The 21,406-nt window shown below is 47.3% G+C and overlaps 1 protein-coding gene across 2 annotated transcripts in view; it reads left to right on the forward strand.

Moving 5' to 3' along the window:
* Window positions 1-8,320: 8,320 nt before the first annotated feature.
* Capn8 (calpain 8) overlaps window positions 8,321-21,406 on the forward strand; it is a 71,778-nt gene continuing 58,692 nt past the window's right edge. Inside the window, exons 1-2 of one of the 2 annotated variants that reach the window (XM_076548122.1) lie at window positions 8,321-8,735; window positions 14,985-15,054. In XM_076548122.1, coding sequence (XP_076404237.1) covers window positions 8,439-8,735; window positions 14,985-15,054 — 367 coding nt within the window. In that variant the 5' untranslated portion in view covers window positions 8,321-8,438. The remainder of the gene's footprint in view (window positions 8,736-14,984; window positions 15,055-21,406) is intronic. The other variant, XM_006988623.4, reaches the window with a different exon arrangement.

Raw genomic sequence — 21,406 nt, forward strand, 5'->3', positions numbered from 1 at the left:
GCCCCTTGAAGGACTCTCCAGGCTAAAGTCGCCCCTAAATTCATTCTCCTCAGAAACTGTGAGTTAATAAATATTTGCTGTTCTAGACCATTAAGTTTGGGATAATTGGTTAGTATACTAGATAAATCATACATATATGGATCGGTCTCATGTTAAATTGGCAATTACCAACTCAAATGCCCCCAGATGCTGCCTTCTAGAATTATGTCTCTTGTTCTTTCTCTTAGTCTCAGTTTCTCTCCCTCTCCCATCCCTCACCACTGCATCATTTTCACTCTTCCCTAGTGGCTTGAATGTCTATTTCCAAGAGAAAGTCAAAGCTATCGGAGTTCCCAGGCTCTGTGCTCACATCGCCCTTACCCCTGGATCTGCCTTTATACCTGTGGCCTCCAGGGGCCAGCCTCTCCCCTGTGCTCTAGGTACAGTCTCTTTCCAGGGTCTCCTTCCTGGCATCCACCCCACCATCGTTTTCAGGAGGAAAGGTCACTGTCCTGTGTTTGATTTGCTGCTTGCAGGTCCAATGCAAGGAGGACTAAGAGTCAACGTTAGATGAGTGGTATCAGTGGCTGGGGGCCCGGCCCATGGTTTCCCCTGAAAATCCCCCTGGAGGGACAGTAAGGAGGAGACAGTGAATACATACATTGCTTTCCAGAAACTTTATCATGAAAGAAAAGTAGACGCCAGATGTGATGGCTCCCGTCTAGCACTTGGATGGCTGAGGCTGCAGCATCATCTACCTTTTAAGCTCTGTCTGAGTCATATAGTGAGTTCTAGATCAGCCTGGACTGTAGCTGGAGTTTTCCTGCCTTGCCCACAGTCAGGACAAATCTCTGTCACCCGCCAGTCCCACAGCCACTCAGACCCAACCAAATAAACACAGAGACTTATATTGCTTACAAACTGTATGGCCCTGGCAGGCTTCTTGCTAACTGTTCTTATAAATTAAATTAATCCATTTCTATAAATCTATACCTTGCCACACAGCTCGTGGCTTACCGGCATCTTTTCATGCTGCTTGTCAGGGTGGCGGCTGGCAGTGACTCCTTCTGCCTTCCTGTTCTTTCTTTTCTCCTCTCTGTTAGTCCCACCTATACTTCCTGCCTAGCCACGGCCAATCAGTGTTTTATTTATTGACCAATCAGAGCAACTTGACATACAGACCATCCCCCAGCACAGCCAAGTGCAGACCATCTCAGACACCTCCACCTGCCAGGCCCGTGGTCCTAATCATCCTCTATGCGGGCCTGCTGGGTAAAGCCACGAGGAACCCGAGATCGGGCTCTCACAGGACATACAGAACATCCCATAGCACTGACCAAAGAGTAAAGCGTCTGTTTCAAAAAACCAAACTGAGCGGTGGTGATGGTAGTGGTGGAATGATGCAGGATACCCATGACCACTCGGCATTGGGGACTAAAGGCAGGGAAGTATGACAGTGAGTAGTGTCCATCAAGAACAACCCCCACATCCATGTGATCAGCCTAAGGCTGCATGTGGAGTCTATAAAGAGCTTGGGACTGGGAGACACTCTAGCTCCTGTCTCTATGACCTTTTCTAAAACCATAAGAACTCCCAGCTCAGTACACCTTCTTCCCTAGTGAGTGGCTTCCTTCCAGAGGGAAAGACAGCATCTCCCCATTTTCTTAGACTGTGAATTCTGAGCTGCCTCAGTGTGGGTGAAATGAGGTTAGGCTAGTGGGGTCAGGGCCATCACCATGCTGTGAGTCCTGGGGAACTTTCCCTGCTTGTCTCTGTTCACAGCCTACCCTGCTTCTGACCCCAGATCTGGGGTTCCCCTCACATTGACTGATTCTCCAATACCAGCTGTGTGTCTTATATTTTCTTAGATTCTGCAGGCCCCCTGAGATGAAGGTGCAGACCTACAAGGCTGCCTCCTCTTTAGGTCTCATTGCTAGTGTTGGGTGGTACCCTTTGTGTTCACTCCTGTTCAACTTGGCCAAATTTAAGAAAATTATCTTTTGAGACAAAATCTTGTCTTGCTATATAGCCCAGGCTGGGCTCAAACTCAAAATCCATTTGCCTCATTCTCTTAAGTAATGGATTCATATTGCTTTAAGTGTGCCACCACTTCCTGTACAACTTGGTCCCAAATGAAGGTTCCTAAGACACCCATCTCCTCATTGATTTAAATAGCTCATCTGACTTGACTCAAGGCAGGTTTACTTACTAGGGTGTCCACTTAGTGTAGAAGAATACAACTCATAGGTAGCCTTTTGGGACACATGCCGGGGGCTGAGTGTATGGGGAGGGGGCTGGAGCTTCCAAGCCCTCTTTAGATATTCCACCTTCCTATCATGCCACATGGTCCACAGCCTGGGGGCTTTCCAACCACACCATTGAACTTATAATGTATGCAGGATGGAGATTGGTTCAATCCAGTACTTTCCTTCTTGGGGGATAGGACCCTAATGGCAAGTTCCAGGCTCCTGATAGCCTCCTTTATTTTTATTTGTTTATTTAGTTTTTTTAATTTTTGATGTTTTTCTTTTTGTGACTACCCCGATCCAGAAGCCCACCCAGAGACACCCCATTAAAAGCAAAGATGCATTAGCACCCAGGAAATTCCAAGGGATTTAGGAGCTCTGTTAGGAACTTATATCAAAGACTTGATATTGGCATAAAACACGCTTCTACTATCCCTAATTGCTTGGGAAATTCCAGAAGTTTTGGGAACTTTGTGCCAGAAGAAAGAAAAGAAGGAAAGAAGGGAGGGAGGGAAAGGGGATAGAGATAGGTAGATGGCTAGAGAGATAGATAAATTGATTTTATTTGTACACTAGTATGCACAAATTTCATATGCACATAATATGTAAGAACCCTGGCCACATCTCTTTCTCTTTACCCATCTCCCATCACCCATGGCCTCACAGGGATGGAAGCTTGGGAACTAGTCTCCCTTTTGTGCAGCCCTGCGGCCACTATCTATTTAGGCTGCCACCAGTTCTTGCCTGATTCCCAGAAGCTGTCTTCTAATTATGAGAAAGTGTCTTTGTTGGGTAACACCCACCAGGGCCCCTCAGTGTCTCTTCATCTTGTAGCTCATCTACTGCTCTGCAGTGCATCATGGAGATTCTCTTAGTGTTGTGTGCAGGATTCTTCCTCACTGCCATGCTGTGTGCAGGATTCTTCCTCACTGCCATGCTGTGTGCAGGGTCTTCCTCACTGCCATGCTGTGTGCAGGATTCTTCCTCACTGCCATGCTGGGTGCACGGTTCTTCACTGCCATGCTGGGTGCAGGGTCTTCCTCACTACCATGCCTTGTGCAGGGTCTTCTTCACTGCCATGCTGGGTGCAGGGTCTTCCTCACTGCCATGCTGGGTGCAGGGTCTTCCTCACTGCCATGCTGTGTGCAGGGTTCCTCCTCACTGCCCTGCTGGGTGCAGGGTCTTCCTCACTGTTATTGCTGTCCTGCTCCTCATAGCCCATAGGCTTGTTTCTCTACTGCCTTTTTCCAAAATCCCTACCCTTAATTCCTTTCATAACTGGAATGCTACCTGTTCCCTGAATACCTCCTTATTACTCACCAACCTCAGAGTCCATCATTCTGTCCTTGAGTGCTACCCCATCTTGCTATGGCACTCAAGTTTGGTAGGGACAGGCTACATTTATTTGTCCTTTATTCCTCTGCCCATCTGGACCCCTTGCCCTCTTAGTGTTCTTGTGGACAGTCCATCCCATCTCTGCCTGTTATCCAGATGCTTTGGAAATTGTGGATCTTAGTGGTGAGAAGATAACAAAATATCAAATCAGAAGATTTGGCCTCAAATTCACTATCTGAGTGATCTTGGGCGAGTCTGGCTGTGGGGATGCTATAAGTCTGATCAGCCAACCAATGTAAAAGCTCTGTGTAGACCTAGTTTATTCCAATGAATGGTTTACCACCCTCTCTTAGCCACAGTGGTTCAGCAGGACCTGCATTGGCCACTGGAGGGCAATCTCAGCCAGTCTCCCACCTGGGCTTCATTGGGTTCCTTCTTGCCAGGGACGAGGGCCTGATGTATAACTCCAAGCTGTCATGAGTGATCTCACAGACCTGGTGAGGGATACACCCCAATACTATCACTTGGTCAGCTTTCTCTCTCTCTTCCTCTCCCTCCCCCCACTCTCGTGTGGCTAGAAAAGGTTCTGGGCACAGCCCCAGAACCCTGCTGCATAATGGACCATTTGATGTCCTGGGCAGATGGGAAGCCAGCCTTGTACTCCGATCATGGCACGTCCTCCATTATGTAATATTTTCCTTTCTTACTCCCTCCTACCCTTCTCCCTCCTTTGTCCTTTCCTCCCCACACTCTCACCCTCATTATTGTGTCATCTAGTCTTGTACCGAATTCACTCTGTCACTCAGGGTGCTTTAGCCTCCTAAGTGCTGACATTCCAAGCATGAGTCACAATACTTGGCTCTATTTAGATTTTGTGTGGAGATATACTCCACATCATTGTTTCAGACATACATTTAAGGTGTGACTTTTAGTTGTACAGCCATCACCTCTAGCTAAGTCCATCACTCCAAAAAGCTGTGGACCTTGTAGTAGTCAGTCCCAATCCCCCCTCTTCCCAGTTCCTGGCTGTCACTTTCTGTCTCTATGGCTTTGCCAGCTTTGGAAGTCTCCTGTAACTGGACATGATGGTTAATCTTGATGTCAACCTGACTGGATTGAGGAGTGCCTAAGAGATGAATGAAGCATTCTTGGGTGGTGAAGGCATTTCTAGAGACTAAGGGGGAAAAAAACCTGCCTTGAATATGGATGGTTCCATCCTGTAGGCTGGGAGCCCAGAAAACGGGAAGGACAAAAGGGAAGGCCTTCTAGAGAGCGGCCATTCTTGCTCTGGGACTGCCATGATGTAAGTCATGCTGCTGTCAGGCCCTCCCTGCCATAAAGGATGAAAACTTTGAAACTTGATTGTTAGGTGTTTCATTACAGTGACTTTGAGAGTGACATGTCTTTGATAATTAGCTTTGTTTAATTTGCATAAAGTTTTCATGCATGCAGCAGTCTTTTACTCTTGGGGGATGGAATTCAGGGCTTTGCTGGGTGTTGTACTGTGAGCTACCCTTCCCCTCTGCCAGCCATTGGGTCTTGCTGGGTCATCTGGGCTAGCCGTGAGCTCATGATCCTCTTGCCTTTGCCTCCCGAGTGCTGAGATCCCAGGGTATATGACACCACACCTAGGTGCTGCACTCCTTTTAATGACTAAACACTATTCTGTTCTCTGGATGTACTACATTTTGTTGATCTACCTATTGATTGGAGTCTGCTTCTTTGTACCCTTTGGCTGTTAGGAAGAACTCTTTGTTGTACAAGCATCCATGTACAAGGTGTGAGCGGGCATATACTTTCTATTTTTGTTCAGTTCTTGCTAACTTTGGAGTGCTGCCGGGAGTTACCATGCAACTCCACATCTGGCGTTTTGCAAAAACTGCCAGACTGTTTCCCAAAACATCTGTACTGGTTTCCATTTTTGCCAGCCAGATCTGAGAACCCCAAAATGCTCTTGACACCAAGTCCAACCCCTGCTTTTCTTAGCATTCTGAACACAGGAGGCTCAGGGGACGAATCTGCCAGCTTTCGCCCATCCCTTTTCCAGCACTGTAGTTATGCAAGACAACAAGCTTTGCAAACTTTAATTGCCTGAGAAGCATACTTGGACCCTTGGGTGCAACCAAGGTGATTCATCTCTTTCACTGAGGGGCTACTACTGTTGCCTGGCTCCCTGTGGCCATGGAGGGCTTATCTGTGGGTAAGGTTCAGGGGCTGAGTTGGCTGATGTGCACTTGGGCTGTTTGCCAAGAGGTGTTCTTATTAAGTAGGGGCTGCCAGGCAGGTGTCTGCACAGACTCCTTACCTCTGTAATGGATCCTGAGGCTTCCTGGCAGGGAGCTGGCTCTGTCTCTTGCAGCTGTCTCAGGCATGAGGTTGGGAAGACATCTGTCCAGATGGACGGAGACTGTGGGTGCAAGCTGCTTCCTCCTTGGTGCCTGGCTGGATAACAGGTAGACACTGGCTGTCTGATCAAGAGGGGCTGGTGAGCCAGGCTTCCCTCCACTCTCCATTCATTTCAGGACTGGGCAAATGAGGGCTCTATTTGCAGCAGCTCAGACCTGCCTGCACGATGGGAAAGGGCTGGTTGGTGTAGTATCTGGATCGGGAGTGAGGCAATTTAGGAAGGGGGAGTGGGAAGGAAGGATAGATGGATGGCTAACCCCGAAGGAGCTCCCTCCCGGGGAAGCAAAATCACCAGCTGCGCTGCTTCTGTGCTTGGAGGAGGAAGGGCTTGCTCATTTTTGTCAGTCTCAGGGGAATGCTTTGGGGAAGCACAGGGAAGAAACAGGCAGGAAAACAATCCCATGAGGCCTTTATTAATTAACTGGTGACCCTGCATGGGGTTGCCAGGTCTGTTATGTCTGGCTTAGATCTATTCAGATACTGGACATCTTGATATGTGGTTGTTTCTTCATGTAATGGAGATTTAACTAAGTTTCTGGGAGTGTCCTAGGACCCAAGGATTGAAAGACAAATAAAACCAGCCTGATGGGGCAGAGGGGCTTTAATTCACTGATTGCAGGAGTTCGTGCTGGGCGGGGTCTTGCATTACTCATCTGATAGTGTACGAGGGGGCGTGGCTCAATTTGAGGGATGGGGTTGGAGAAAACCTTTCCTGGGGCACAAGTCTGAAGGGTGAGCAGAGGGCAGAGCAGAAGAACATTTCAGTTGGTAGGAACAGCACGTGCAGAGCCCTGAGGAGGGACAAGCGTGCCATCCCATAAACAGAAAGCAAGCCTTCTAGGGGAGAACACGGAGGAAGGAGAGACATGGAGACAGGTGCCAAGCCAACAGGGCCAGTGTCAGTGTGCTTGGACGCCCACTAGCCCCACAGAAGCCCCATTCCCTGCTAAGCTTGCTGGGGACGGTCCGATCTGGGTTTGAAATGGCCACATTGTTCCCGTGACTCATCGTCAACTTCAGATAATTAGATGACAGAGTCGGAAATAAGAATAAGCCCTTCCCCTCACTACCCTACCAATAAGCTGGGCTTCTAGAATCTTCAGTGTTCCAGGCAACTTCAAGGGATAGGATGGAGCTGGGGTTCTGTTTTAAAGAAAGACTGGGTCAGCTTTGTGCATGGGTGAAAATTTGACTGTGAATGCTCAATGAGCCGAACCGTGAGTGAGTCTTGATTCAAAGGAAAAGGAGTTTTGAGGGAATAAAGGGGGACTCCCAAGGCATAAGGGGAATCAAATCCTTCAGATAACTGACTTGAGCCTCTGAAGGTCAATCTGACCTTGTATTTTTGATGACTCCTCAGAAAACAAGTTATTTTCTCTTCATGCATGGAGAGGTGAATGTGCTTTCTGCTCGCTCAGAATTACCTAGCACAGGGTTGAACACAAGGCTTATCATCACTATGGAGGTAAACAGTTGCAGGTCTCAGAGACCATCTGGTTCAGAGTCTAGTGTGAACCCTTGTGTTAGAATCATCTGAGGGGTAATGGTTTAAAGACTGTAGGTTCTTGCATGTTACCCTAGGTCTACCAAACCATGATTATTTTATATTTTGTTTTATTTCATTTTGGAGACAGGGGCTCATGCAGCCCAGGCTGGCTTTGAACTCAATATGTAGCCCAGGATGGCCTTGGGTTTTGTATCATTCCATCTCTACCTCTGAATGTAGATTCTCCCGCTCGTGTGGCAAGTCCTCTACCCACTGAGACATCTTACAGCTCCCAGAACTCCCTCAGAGATGGTGGCGATGGTTCAGGCTGTTAGGGAGCCTGTGTGGTAAGTAAGAGGTCCAGAGAATTCTTGTCACACTGTATTAGTTGTCTGTGTTTTCTGTAACAAATGAAAACACACGCAGTGACTGTGAAGAGCAGAAGTTAGGACTGGAGAGAGGGCTCAGGGGTCAAGAGCACTGGCTGCTTTTCTGAAGGACCTGGGTTTGATCCTAGCACCCACATGGAAGCTAACAGCTGTCTGTTAACTCCAGTTCTGGGACTCTGACACCCTCTTCTGGCCTCCAAGGACATGGCACATCTGTAGTGCACAGGCATACATGCAGGCAAAGCACCATACATGTTAAAAGTAAAAAGAACACAGGGTTATCCTTTTTATGTTCTGGAGGCTCACAGTTCTAAGTTATTTTCACTGGATTAAAACCAAGGTATGAGCAGGGTCACTCCTCACAGAGGCTCTGGGGGAGGACCCAGCCCCTGCCCTACCCAGCTTCTGGCGACTTCTGATATGCTCCACCTGTGGGCTCTGAATAATTCACGAACAGCAGGAGAAGGTGGGGCAGATTTACCTGCACCTTGGGTACATATTTGATCCTGTTTATGATTCATGTCCCTTTGGAGCACGGCCTCCCTCAGGTGAAAAGTTTATACGCCCCGCCTCCCTGCATGCTGTCTTATAGGGCAGATGTCCAGAGGACACAGAACCCTGCTTTCCTGTCCATCCTACAGAACTCACAGGCAGGCTATGGCAGCCCTGGCAGCTGGGGTATCCAAGCAACGTGCAGCTGCTGAGGGCCTTGGCTCTAACCAGAATGCTGTGAAGTATTTGGGCCAAGACTTTGAGACCCTGAGAAAACAATGCTTGAACTCAGGGGTCCTATTTAAAGATCCAGAGTTCCCAGCATGTCCATCAGCTTTGGGCTACAAGGACCTTGGACCCAGCTCCCCCCAGACTCAAGGCATCCTATGGAAGCGACCCACGGTAAGGCACAGTTGCATGTCACACAGGGCGGAGGGCTGTCACATCTGGTCAAGAGTTAAAGTGTCAGTGGTGGATTTTATTTTCAGATTCCATAGTTCTGACTCCACTTTGCTTTCTAAAGTTATTTCCAAGGAAGAACATACACAGGTTTGGAGCTGGACAAGGTAGGGCTCAGCAGTGGCTTTGCCAAGGTGGCCTTCGGCAGATGGCTTAATCTCTCTGAGCCTCAGTTTTTCTGCCCTTGAAATGGCACTGCTGGAACCACTGTGCTTCAGTGTTCTTATGAGAACTAGAAATTAATCTTGGAGGGTAATTGCCCTGCATGTAAGAGGCACAGAATGCATAGTAAGTACTTAGGACTGCATAGTGCCCCCAGGCCAGCACATGGGGGAACAAACCCAGGTTAGGTACAGTCAGCTATGGGCAAACTGTGATAGCATCACTTCTGAGAGGCATAGGGTTACTGGAGGTCACGGAAGGTTCCATCAGGGCTGGAGAGTGGAGAGGAGAGGTGGAAGTCATCCTAAAGGGCGTGGGTGTGGTCACGCTGTGGGTCTTGATTTGCATTCCCCTGATGATTATGGATGCTCTATCTTTTCATCTTTGCGCTTTTAGATCATTGGTGTATCCTTTAGAGAATTGCCCGTTCAAGCTCTTTGCCCATTTTTCAATGGTTCTGTTTGATTTTTGTTTCTTTGTTTGACATCAACTTTTGAGGATAACTCTTTGTTTAGTTTGGGAACTGTGAATTTTCTTTAAATCTAGTAATTCTACAAATTAAGGTGTTTTATTTCCTTGTCCACATCCTGAAAGCCATCCTTTTACTTCTACACTTCCCCAAGCTCTACATACAAGGGAAAATACGTATTATTTCTTTGTGAATTGGGCTCATTTTGCTTACAATAATGATTTTTGCTTCTGTTCATTTTCCTACAAATGACATGGTTTTTGTTTCCTTTATAGTGAATGATACTCCATTGTGTACACACACACACACACACACACATACACCTCCCCTGCATAAATATACAGTATTTTTTTATTCATTCATCTGCAGATGGGTACCCTGACTGTTTCTATAACATGGCTATTGTGACTAGCGCTACAATAAGCATGGGGATTCAGGTGTCACTGTCTTAGCTGACTGTGATTCTTTTGGATACACACCTAGGAGGAGCATGGTTGTTTTGTTTCTGCTTATTCTTAAGCTCCTAAGTAGGAGATCCAACTAGACTCTTGTTCCAAGGAATGGAAGACACATTTGTCTAGATGGAAGTTGTAAGGTCAGACCTGGATTCTCAAGAAGAACTTTCTGTTGGGAGGTTGAACTCCCCTAGGGCTTTTCTGTTTATGTGGGGCAAGAGCAGCATCCTGCCCATAGAGACAGTGGCTGGACGTGCTGATCCCGAGTGCTCTTAGCTCCTTGTCTCATCATCTGAGCTCAGTGTCCATCCCAAGCCCCTGTGATGTTCATAATGCCCAGTGTGCATGGACTTGGTGCAGCCTGGTCAATATTATTTTCTGTCTGAAGTGTCATGTCCCACCCCTCCCTCCAGGCAATTAAGCAGTTTATTGATCTGAAGGAGAAATATGGAGTCAGGAGTGAAGTCATGCTGGGCACATAATAAGGACCCCAGTGGAGAGACACATGGAGCGGTTGAATTGTGGGGAGGGTAATGGATGGCGGCAGGCTCAGTTTGCATCTTCCATTCTTTCTCCAGCTGCTACCTCTTGGATTAGTGGCTTTGGAGTTTCCAATTCAGTCATGATTTGCTGTGCATTTGTCCTGTGCAGGGAGGTGCCTTGAGGAGCTTTGGCTAGTTAAGGAGGGACAGAGAACAGGCAGACAGCTAAGAGACACTGGGGTGGAGAAGAACATGAGCTTGGGTGTCAGGTGGTCAAGGTTCTGGTCCCTTGTCTGTCACTCACTAGCTAAGTGACTGTGGGCGAGATACTAACTTCTCTGAGACCTCATTTCCTCATCCATGAAGTGAGAACAGTAGTATTTCCACCTCCTTTAGTTATGAGGAAATCTGGATGAAAGAATATATAAATGTGTAGAAAGTAAGTTGTCTCTAGATAGTCTTACATGACAGACTGGCAAGAGAGAAAACTATTCAATGAACAAAGTGCATGGGTGCTGGGCATGGGGCGGGGGAGGAGCAGTGAAGCTTGACTGTGGAATTGGACAGGAAAATTATGAAAGACAATTAAGCTGGGATTGGTGGAGAAAGAGGTCATAGGTGAGATCAAGAAGAAGGTACAGGTGTGAGTCAAGGTGCTGAGCTGTGGCAGAGCATTAAAGCAAGAGTGTTCAGAGAAGGCAGCGGTCCATGGTCGTTAGAGCAGATGAAAACATGGTGGGAAACAGGTGAAGTTAGAAACATTCAGTAGACCAGATCCTGGAGGGTCAGAAGTGCTAGGCTGAGTGATATGGTGATGGAGCGAGGATAGTGTCACATTGGGCTTCTTGACAGGATCATTCAGAGCCCCTCAAATGCCAAACCAAGTCTACTAGTCACACTGTCCTGGAGAGCAATGTTTCTGAGTAGCCATCACTTCTGAGAGAGTGTGCCTTTACAGCACTTCCTAGCTTGAGTTCCTTACAGGAAATAAGAACTACTGTTTCCTGTCTTTCCATTTTTCCAAGGCTAGTGCAAGATTTGGGTCGTTTGTGTTAAGAAGTGCTTGGGATCATTACTTGATGGCCAGGAAGCATCATCCTGAGCACACGTGACTGGTGCTAAAGAAGAAAAAACAAAACAAAACAACAAAAACCAAAACAGCAGTCCAAAAATGTAGGCAGAAGGGGGCCCGCCTTTCTGTAGGGTCTCCATCTTTTAAATCTCTCCAGCTGCCTCTTTACTCATCTCCATGTTGAGGTTTAATTGGGCAGAAAGCAGACAGCAAGTTCTTGTGTCCTGCAGAGACCTTATCTCCCTGTGAGTTTGTGAAGTGAGGACTTTCTGTGGTCCTTGAAAGATCCATGTAACATATCAGTCATGGCTAATTGTTTTTCTGGGTGGGACATTTTGCATCATAATTAGTGAATAACATATTAAGATGAACATTCTATCTCCTTACCAACAGGAAGCGTTTTCAACTGCAACCTTTGCCAACATTCTCTCTTCTTACCGAAACCTGAGAATGTAGCAGAGCTTGGCAGACTTATTGGATATGATGTGCCCTTTGCTTCTGTCACACGAATAGTGTGACAGGGAATTGAGCAGAAAGGGCAAGGGTCACCTTGAAAGCACCAGCATGGTCTGTAGTTAGTTGCTGAAGGAGTGAGTTTGTATGATTTCCCCAATACTTCGTTCAGAAGGATACACTTGACACACGACATGAGGCCGGAATTGAGGCTGAGGACCGAGTCGCGGGGTTTCTGGATTCCTAGATTCCTAGAGTGAGAAAACAGGAGACTGCAGAGGAAACAAAGACAGCGTATTGAGAGATGTGGCACTTGAGAGCTAGTGAAGACACACACCGAAGGGGAAGGCTTTTAGAGGGAGAGCGAGGCAAGGGTAGCAGATGTTAAGGAGCAGCTAGTAAGATGAGGTAGAAAATGCTCGTTCTGGGGTTTCTGGTGATGGAGGAGATTCTGCTTGACGGAGCTGCGAAGAAGGTAGATTTCATGGGCGTGACGGATGAATGAACTAAAAAAACACTTTTATTAATTCTTTGAGAATTTCCTATACGCTTACAATGGATTTTGATCATATTTATCCCCCACTTTTCCCTCTAACTTCTTCCAGACCCTACTTCCCACCTTCCCACCCTGTCCCAATGTCAAAAGTTCCTGAGTGCTGTGGTCCTGTCATGTTCTAGAAAAGACACTGCTTTTCTCTGGTCCTCCCCAGCCACTGGCTCATGCAATCGCTCTGACCCCTCTCCTGAGCTGGTCCCTGAGTCTTGAGGGAGGGAAGAGTGATGTCGTTGTCACATTTGTAGCTGAGCACTCAAGTGGTGTGTACTCTCTGCACTGTGACCAGCTGTGACCCTGCTGCAAGATTCTCTGGTGCGGAGACACGAGCTTAGGGGCAGGTTGGCACTACGCTGACTTGGCAGAATCCTAGTAGCAGGGATGGTTAGATTTGAAAACATTGTTTAAGGAAAGAGTCCTTCAAACCCTTAGTCAACACTTCCTTCCCTTCTTTCTTGAAGTTACCTCCTTCTTTTTAAGGCACAATTTAAATTAAAAGATTTTCCAATCTGTTATTTTTTAATTAGTTTTTCAAATTCCTCCACCTTTTAGTTGTCAGGAAATAATGGTCTAGAGGATTGGCGCTCTTGAACACCTGAGAGCAGATTGTAGCTACAGCTTTTATATTTAATATAGTGTGTGTGCGTGCATGTGTGTGTGTGTGTGTGGTATATATGTGTGTGTGTGTATGTGATGTGTATGTGTGTGGTGTATATATGTGTGTGTATTTGTATGTGGTGTATGTTTGTGGCATGTGTGTATAGTGTGTGTGGGTGGTGTGTATATATGGTGTGTGTGTATGTGTGTGTGTATGTATGCGTGTGTGTTTGTATGTGGTGTGTGTTTGTGGCATGTGTGTATAGTGTGTGTGAGTGGTGTGTATATCTGGTGTGTGTTTGTTTATGGTGTGTGTTTGTGGCATGTATGTATAGTGTGTGTGGGCGGTGTGTATATATGGTGTGTGTGTGTGTGTGCGCGCGCGTGCGTGCGTGCGTGCATGCGTGCATGTGTGCATGTGTGTGTGTGTGTGTGTGTGTGTGTGTGTGTGTGTGTACAAGTGTCTCATCAGGTGTGAAGGCTGAAGGAGTTGGTTCTCTCTTCTCCCCATACAGGTCCTCAGGAATTGAACTCAGGTTGTCATGCTTGGTGGCAGATGCTTTTACCATTTCCATTTGCCACCAGAGACCACAAAAGATTAAAACAAAATGGGACAAAAATCAAAGCCCCTCCTCCCCCCGGAGGACTGGCTGAATGAGTCATGGTGCTTTTAATGAAACTTAAAGACTCTGCTTTATAAAAGATGTAAAAGGTACATGACATTCATACACGAGAGAGAGAGACAGAGAAAGAGACAGAGACAGAGACAGAGAGAGACAGAGAGAGGCTAGAGATTGCATCTTGTCTTTCCCAGAATGCCCCCCCCCAGCACTACTGGGGTATGTGGTGCTGGGACAGTTGACAGCTAGCTAGCAGAGGTGACAGTCACCGAGAGTGGTCCTCTGAAGGAGGGATTAGGACCCTGCGCTCTTCTCTCCCTCTCTCTTTCTTCTTAGCTGGTAAGAAGTGATCAGGCCTCTTCTACAATACATTCCTACCATGCTGTCTGCCTTACCACAGACCCTCAAATAGCGGAACTGTTCACGGGACCAGCTGGTCAGCCAGACTTCTCCCTGGATTTTTAATGTGCATTTTTTTTTCTTACTCCGTTTCCTAATAATGTCAGCTCAATTTTCCTGTGTAAACCAAAAACACTCGGAGGCCAGCTTTTTCTCTTTTTATTCATTCACTTTACCCTCCTCCCATCTCCCCTGCCTGCTGTGATACCATGAGACCCAGAGTGGGGCCCAGGAGGTCCTTTCAGGGTAAACAAAAGAAAAAGATTGAACGCATGCCACCTGGTCCCTCCTTCTAGTCTAGGGTGACGTCACATGTGAGCAGATGCCAAGTGGAAGCTGGTAAATGGCAGATGTAGGCGGGTATATGACCTTATCAGACCTGAGTTCTCCTGTCTGGAAATGGTACTTCCCTGACACCTCATCCTTGATCCCTGACTTCCTCCCTGACACCTTCAGGATCAGATCAGCTACAAGATCCTGCTGCTTAGTCACATGTTTAAGGAATGCCCACAGCATGCATTGCCTTTTGCCAAACAGCCCTCGAAGTGGCTCTCTGTGTAAAGAGGGGTGTTTGTCCTAACGGGCAGGGTCATATCTCATTGTATTAGCACCTCAGCCTTTGCCTTTCTCCTACCACACCACACCCTGAAGCCTTTTCACACCCACGTAGCTACACTCCCATACACCCAGTGTGCAAAGTAATCAAAACCCTGGTCATTACAGGGGCTCCTGGCTCCAGCTGTGTGACTCTGATGTCCTCCCTTCTCTGGCCTCAGAGACCTGCCAGAGGAGGAAAAGCATACATATAGAGCAGTAGACAAGGCGCCAGGCTCCTTCCAGGTCTGAATTCTGCACTGCGGTTTCGACTTACGCTGCCTCCGCCGTGAAACAGTGTCCCCTGACTTGTGTTTTCTCCTAAACTGCTTTCAGGAATTGTGTCCCAACCCTCGGTTTATTGTTGATGGAGCCACGCGCACAGACATCCGCCAAGGGGATCTAGGTGAGTCACTGGGCTGAGTCCTATTTACTGAGGGTGAGTGTGAGCAATGAGCAACATCAGATTAAGCTGTTGGGCTCGGCCAACCAAATGACGCACCCCGGGCTTCTGTTTCTGCGGCTGCTTGCGTCACGGTGGCTCTCATGTTGCGGCTACCTTCTGGCTTCCCTCAGCCAGCGGATTTCTGGCAGCTCACTGAACTCCTTCCGCGACAAAGCGAAGAGCCAGGAGCACAAAGCTGTAGTAGAAAACCTGTGACGTTTCCCATAGCTGTCCTCAAGCAGGCAGAGCTCTCTGTGGAATGACCCCGTCCGGTGATTACAGCAGAGGAGATGCCTCCATCTTCAACAAGAAAACATGATCTTATCTCTCCAGCCAAGCATTCTTTCCCAGGCCTGGGATCCTGGAATCAAGAACCTCCTTTTAGGCGGGTGAGGACTCACACAGGAAAGGGTACCAAGCCAGGGTGAGTCCCTGGGTTCAGTCCTCCCAACAGATGAACAAGGAACAAACAAACAACCGCCCCCACAAAACAAACAAACAAACAAAACCAATGCACTATTTCCTCAAGTCTCACGGTCCTTCTAAGCCAGCAGCAGTTCGTTTGGGGAAATAATCTTATCTTTGTTTTGCATGTTCCAGGCTCCCTGGGGTGTAGCTCCACCATAGAGGTAATGCGAGAATACAAGAGGCCCTGGTTCAATCCCAGCCCCCAAATAATAAATCAACAAAGTTTACTGATGAGCAGAGTTTGACAAAACAGCTAGAATTCACCTTGGCGATTACAAAGCTTGTATCTCATTTCCAAACAGAATCATTCAAGGCCGCTTCTAGCCACTAATTTCTAGTATCTTCTCCTCAGAGTTTAACCATGCTGATAATACGTACAGAGATATATACCTAGGAATTTATCTTTGGCGGGGGTGAAGTTTATCCTGAGTGGGCCTCAGACTGGCTAAGGCAGAGGATGAGCATGAAGTCACCCACTACCCTCCATCTCTTGACCGTCTGGGTAGCCTGTGTGCCATGCCCATCACCCCATTATAGGTGATGGTAGGGACTGAATCCATGACCTGGTGTGTTAGGCCAGCTCTCTATCCATTGAGGAGCATCCCTAACAGGACTTTTTTTCTTTTTTTAATTTTAAAACAGAATATTGTTAGGGAGCAAAATTTACCTGAACATGTTTCAAGTTTTGAACAGTTCTTAACAAACTAGTTCCTAGTTCACACAAACTAGGAACAACTGTTAATCCTGTTTCTTTAAAAGAAAAATAAAGATTGGCTCGTTAGGAATAGCATGACCGGGAGCTGGTGTGACTTCTTCTTCTTACTCTGAGAGAACATTCAGAAATACTATTCTCAGGCCTGGGGCTGGGGCTGGGGCTCAGCGGCAGGGTGCTTGCTTAGCATGCAGGTTTAATCCCATCACCACCAGGACACAAACAAACACACACCACTCTTCACAAGGCATGGCTCCTCAGTTCCATCATACAAATATTTCAAATGTATATATCTTGTAAAATAGGAAGAAGCATAGGCTATCCTTCGTAAAAGGTTAGCTCTGTTGACCTCCAGCTCTCCTAACTCCAGAGTCTCTCTGATGGAAGTTTCTACAGAAAGTTGGACAAAATTTAATAGGTTTTTATGGCCCAATGGGATCCTCATTTGAAATGCTAGGCTTCCATAGTGCCTTGCCACCAATTAGTGGGCAGCTACAAAACACAAATTAGAGATGAAAGAAAAGAAAAGAAAAGAAAAGAAAGAAAGAAAGAAAGAAAGAAAGAAAGAAAACGAAGAAGAAAAGGAGGACAGAAGGGGGGGGACGCCACTTGATGAAAATAAGCAACAGCCCCTGTTCACGCCAGCCCCTTGACCTTTTGCTTCTGGTTTCCACCTTTGTTCCCTTCTCTCCTTGTAGCAGCCAGGAAAACCTCTTTCTCCTCAGCCTGTGGGAAACCATCACGACTTGGAAAATTGCAGGGCACTTAATTTTAAATGCTTCCAACGTCCTGTCTTTTAATGGGTCCAGCAAATAGCTTCGTTCGAACTCAGGCAGCGCGACTACAAAGCAGGAGGCACAATTGGGGTGCCACACACGAGTGCCCCACTCCAGACACTCACGCCCTGCATCTCTCCAGCTCCGGTGTGAGGCTCCCAAAGGGGTGAATGTGCTGACCTTTTGTATGCTCTGGGTGAGGACACTCTGCCCTTTTTCTTCAAGCTAAACAGTCAGCCTAATTTAGCCCACAGCCCAGGGAAACACAACTTTGAATGTCTGCCTTTAATGGCTCCTTGTTAGAGACCTTTTAACTTTGGGAAAGGCGGTTAATGAGTGCTTTTTCATTGATTGACTTGGTGGGATTGTCCTTTGATTACTGTGAAGCAAGGAGGTTTGAGGGTCTCCAGAAGGGACTGGAGCGTTACCATGGAGAAGGGATGTGGTGGATGGAGACCCAAGCTGGAAGAGCAGGGAATGAACCCAACTGGTTCTCTGATTCCTGCTCACATCAGAACAAGTGGAGCTGTCACCGTGGTGGTGGCGGCGGTGAGTTTAATGACCAGAGCTGGAAAAGGGGGCTGTGGAACACCTGAACAGACAGGACAGGTGCCTGAGAAAGGGCCTGGGTCCCTGTTCATCAAGATGGTATTTAGTAAGTAGAAAAGCAGGCACTTCATAGCTGAGGCTGCAACCAGCGGCTGAGTGACAGCCACTCTCATGGCCTGTGAGGTCTGAGCCAGGGTCAGCCGTGAACGATGAGGAAAGATTCTTCACTGGATATGGCTCGCCTTCCTGAGGGTCCAGGGAGCCATAGCACTTGTTGATTTGACTGGCAGAGAGTAATGTCTGCCTAATGTTTTGTTGGCATTCCAGAGTAGCTCACTGCTGGCACTGGGGTGTCTCTATTACTTTTTCTTTAATTAAAAATGTAAAAGTTTAGCCGGGTGGTGGTGGCGCACGCCTTTAATCCCAGCACTCGGGAGGCAGAGACAGGCAGATCCCTGTGAGTTCAAGGCCAGCCTGGGCTACCAAGTGAGTTCCAGGAAAAGGTGCAAAGCTACACAGAGAAACTCTGTCTCGAAAAAGTAAAAGTTTGACTTATATGATAAAAAGAGGTCATTTATTTGTTCTTGTACTGGGGGTTGAACCCAGGGCTTTGGGCATGCCAGGCAGGAGCTGGTACCCCTGATCTATGTCCCAGCCCTCCCTCCTTTTAAAATTCGTTTTAAGATAGAATATCACTAAGTTGTACAGACAAGCCTCAGGCTCACTCTGCAAGCCAGGTGGAACATGTACTCATGATCCGTCTGCCCCAGACTCCTCTGAGTGTTGGGATTATAGGTGTGCATCAAAACACCCAGCTGAAAGTGATATCTTCTTGATAGAATTCTTATGATAATTTTCAGTAAACACATTTAAAAATCAAAACGTAACCAAGTTGTAGTATCTAAAGCAATACTTGAGTGTTGTAACACAGTGCTCCACTGACCCCATTACAGTGTTCCGAGCCTCTCTAGTACTCTCTTCACAGTGCCCCACCATCCTGTCACATTGTTCCATCAACCCAACCAGAGTGCTCCACTGTCCCATCAGAATGCTGCACCCTCCCATCACAGTGCTCCACCCTCCCATCACAGTGCTCCACCATCCCATCACAGTGCTCCACCCTCCCACACAATGCTCCACCCTCCCACACAGTGCTCCACCATCCCATCACAGTGCTCCACCATCCCATCACAGTGTTCCACCCTCCCGCACAGTGCTCCACCATCCCATCACAGTGCTCCACATCCTATCACAGTGCTCCATGGTTCCATGAGAGTACCCATTTGTGCAATCACAGTAGCCCACTGTTGTACCTCAGTGTTCCTTTGTCCCTAGCCTAGTCTTCTAGTGTCCCATTATGGCGTCTCCTCCTTCGTCCTTGTGTTTTGGCTAGTGCATGTCTTAGAGCATCGGATGTCTTCTGTGGCACTGAACTTAGTGACTTTCCCACAGCAGCAAGTCACATTTGTGTATCAGAACTCTTTGGTGCCTGGCTTTAGATGTCCTGCTCAACTATCCTAAGGAAAAATGGGGAATATCCTGGCTCATGAATCAGAGACTGCTGGGTTGCCATTGGTGGAGCTGGTATCCATGGATCTAAATGTTCCTGGCAAAGCTCCCTACCATCTTCTGTCTGTGCTAGTCTGGATGAGTTGGCTGTCCTCTCATCCACAGAAGAGATGCTGTGTATGGTGGGAAATCTGACCACTACTGGCCTCACATTCTCCCCAGTAGCTTTGGTTTTATAGATGTCATAGGAGGCCTCTGATGTGATGGTTTGGGTTGTCACCCACATGTTGGGTCAGTTGCTGCAGACAGAAGGGTAAGGGCCCTCATGGCCAACCCAATCTGGAGCCTGGCTCACTGTTAGGGCTGTGAGCGCTCTAAAAGCCCCAAGGGGGACTTTCCAAAAGAAGTGGGGAGTGGCTCTTGGCAGATGGTATTAAAAAAAAGGACAGTGTAACTTATAAACATAGGAGTCTGGGGTAGGGACAGGGGTCTGGTCCAGTTTGGGCTTTGCTACTACCAAGTCATGTCTGTCCTCTGAGCCTAGGGGCCTGGCTTCTTTCCTCCCTCCAATCTATCACCCTGTTATGCTCATCTTCATATTTCCTGGGGGTTCCCATTCTCTCTCTGGATCTGTCATCAGCCAAGACTCTTTCAGCTCATGTCTGCAGACCTGGGTCTTCATGGTCAGCGAATGAGTGTCCTGACCACCATTTTCACAGTTATAATTAAACGAGCCGGGTAAATGTGGCCGGGGAACTGACATTTGGTTCCTTATCTCCCCAGAAGTAGTCATTACCATGGATAGAAATGGTTAATGATATCCCTGGGCATCGTGACTATGTGCTCCACAGGACATGGTGTAAAGCAGTACTCAGAGAGTGTCTGTGGCACTTTGATCTGTTGACCTAAACCCTCTGTCACTGTGTCATTATTAAAGTACTTGAAAACCGTCACAACCAAAACTGGAGTCTTTATGTACTTTTCTTCCTGGTTTTCCAATATTGTCAACAATCAGATTAGATCAGGCGAAGAACCCAATTTTATCCTGAAGTTGTCTATGCCTCTTGATTTTCAAAGTCTTGTGGAAGGCTATCTGATTGTCCCCAACTTTCTGACATAGCTGGGTAGGGACATTAAGAAATATAAAAGTGTCTTAGGGCTTGATCCTCAACAATGAAAGAATGTTCTAGAAACAGTTCATAAATGGATCCTTGATAATATCTGTGGAGAAAGGCACACAAGATGCCTCCACTCACTGCTACTGTACCCCCTGTTAGGATTCTCAGAGATGGCTAGCCTACTGCATCCCCTGTTAGGATTCTCAGAGATGGCTGGCCTACTGTACCCCCTGTTAGGATTCTCTGAGATGGCTGGCCTACTGTACCCCCTGTTAGGATTCTCTGAGATGGCTGGCCTACTGTACCCTGTTAGGATTCTCTGAGATGGCTGGCCTACTGTACCCCCTGTTAGGATTCTCTGAGATGGCTGGCCTACTGTACCCCCTGTTAGGATTCTCTGAGATGGCTGGTCTCTAGTAAGCTCAGTGGCAAAGGCTAACTCTTCCTTCATTTGATCCATCCAGTCCTTGCTTGTGCTCATACAAGAGGAGGAAAATATTAACATGTGCTGTCCATGGTTCCCATGATTGTGGAAAGACAATGGACTCAAGGGGCTTTAGTTGCTTATGGGCCCAAAATGCTACAGGAAGGATGCTCTCACAAAGGCAGAGGCCTTGGTCCTTGAAAAGTGAAATTCTGAAAGCAGCTTTCAGAAGAAGGGCTTTTTTTTTTCCCCCTTAACAAATATGGAACCAGAGACTTCCAAAATGTAGAGAGAAGCCAGCGGGCTTTCTGAACAACATATTACAATGTTTATTCAAAAATTTAATCTATTGGATGATTTTCTTTCCTTCTCCTTACTGCCTCCCTCTCTTTCTCCCTCTCTCCCTTCCTCTCCCTCCATGCCTACCTCCCTCTCCCCTCTTCCTATCCTTCCTTCCTTCCTTCCTTCCTTCCTTCCTTCCTTCCTTCCTTCCTTCCTTCCTTCCTTCCTTCCTTCCTTCCCCTCTTTCCTTTCCTCCTTGTCTTTTCTTTTGTGTTAGGGAAGACACCCAGGTCCCCTGCACAGCACACAAACGCTCCACCACTGATATATTGGTTCTCTCTTGTATTTCTCAGGGTCGTGAACCTGATGTGCTTGTTTGTGCCTGTGCGCCAACTTCCCTTCACCCCTTTCTCTATTGACATAGGTTTTTTTCTTCACCTCTCTGGAATTGGTGTCTTATTCATCCTTGTTGCAT

This window comes from Peromyscus maniculatus, chromosome 11, assembly GCF_049852395.1.
Source record: "Peromyscus maniculatus bairdii isolate BWxNUB_F1_BW_parent chromosome 11, HU_Pman_BW_mat_3.1, whole genome shotgun sequence".
Taxonomy (NCBI): Eukaryota; Metazoa; Chordata; class Mammalia; order Rodentia; family Cricetidae; genus Peromyscus; species Peromyscus maniculatus.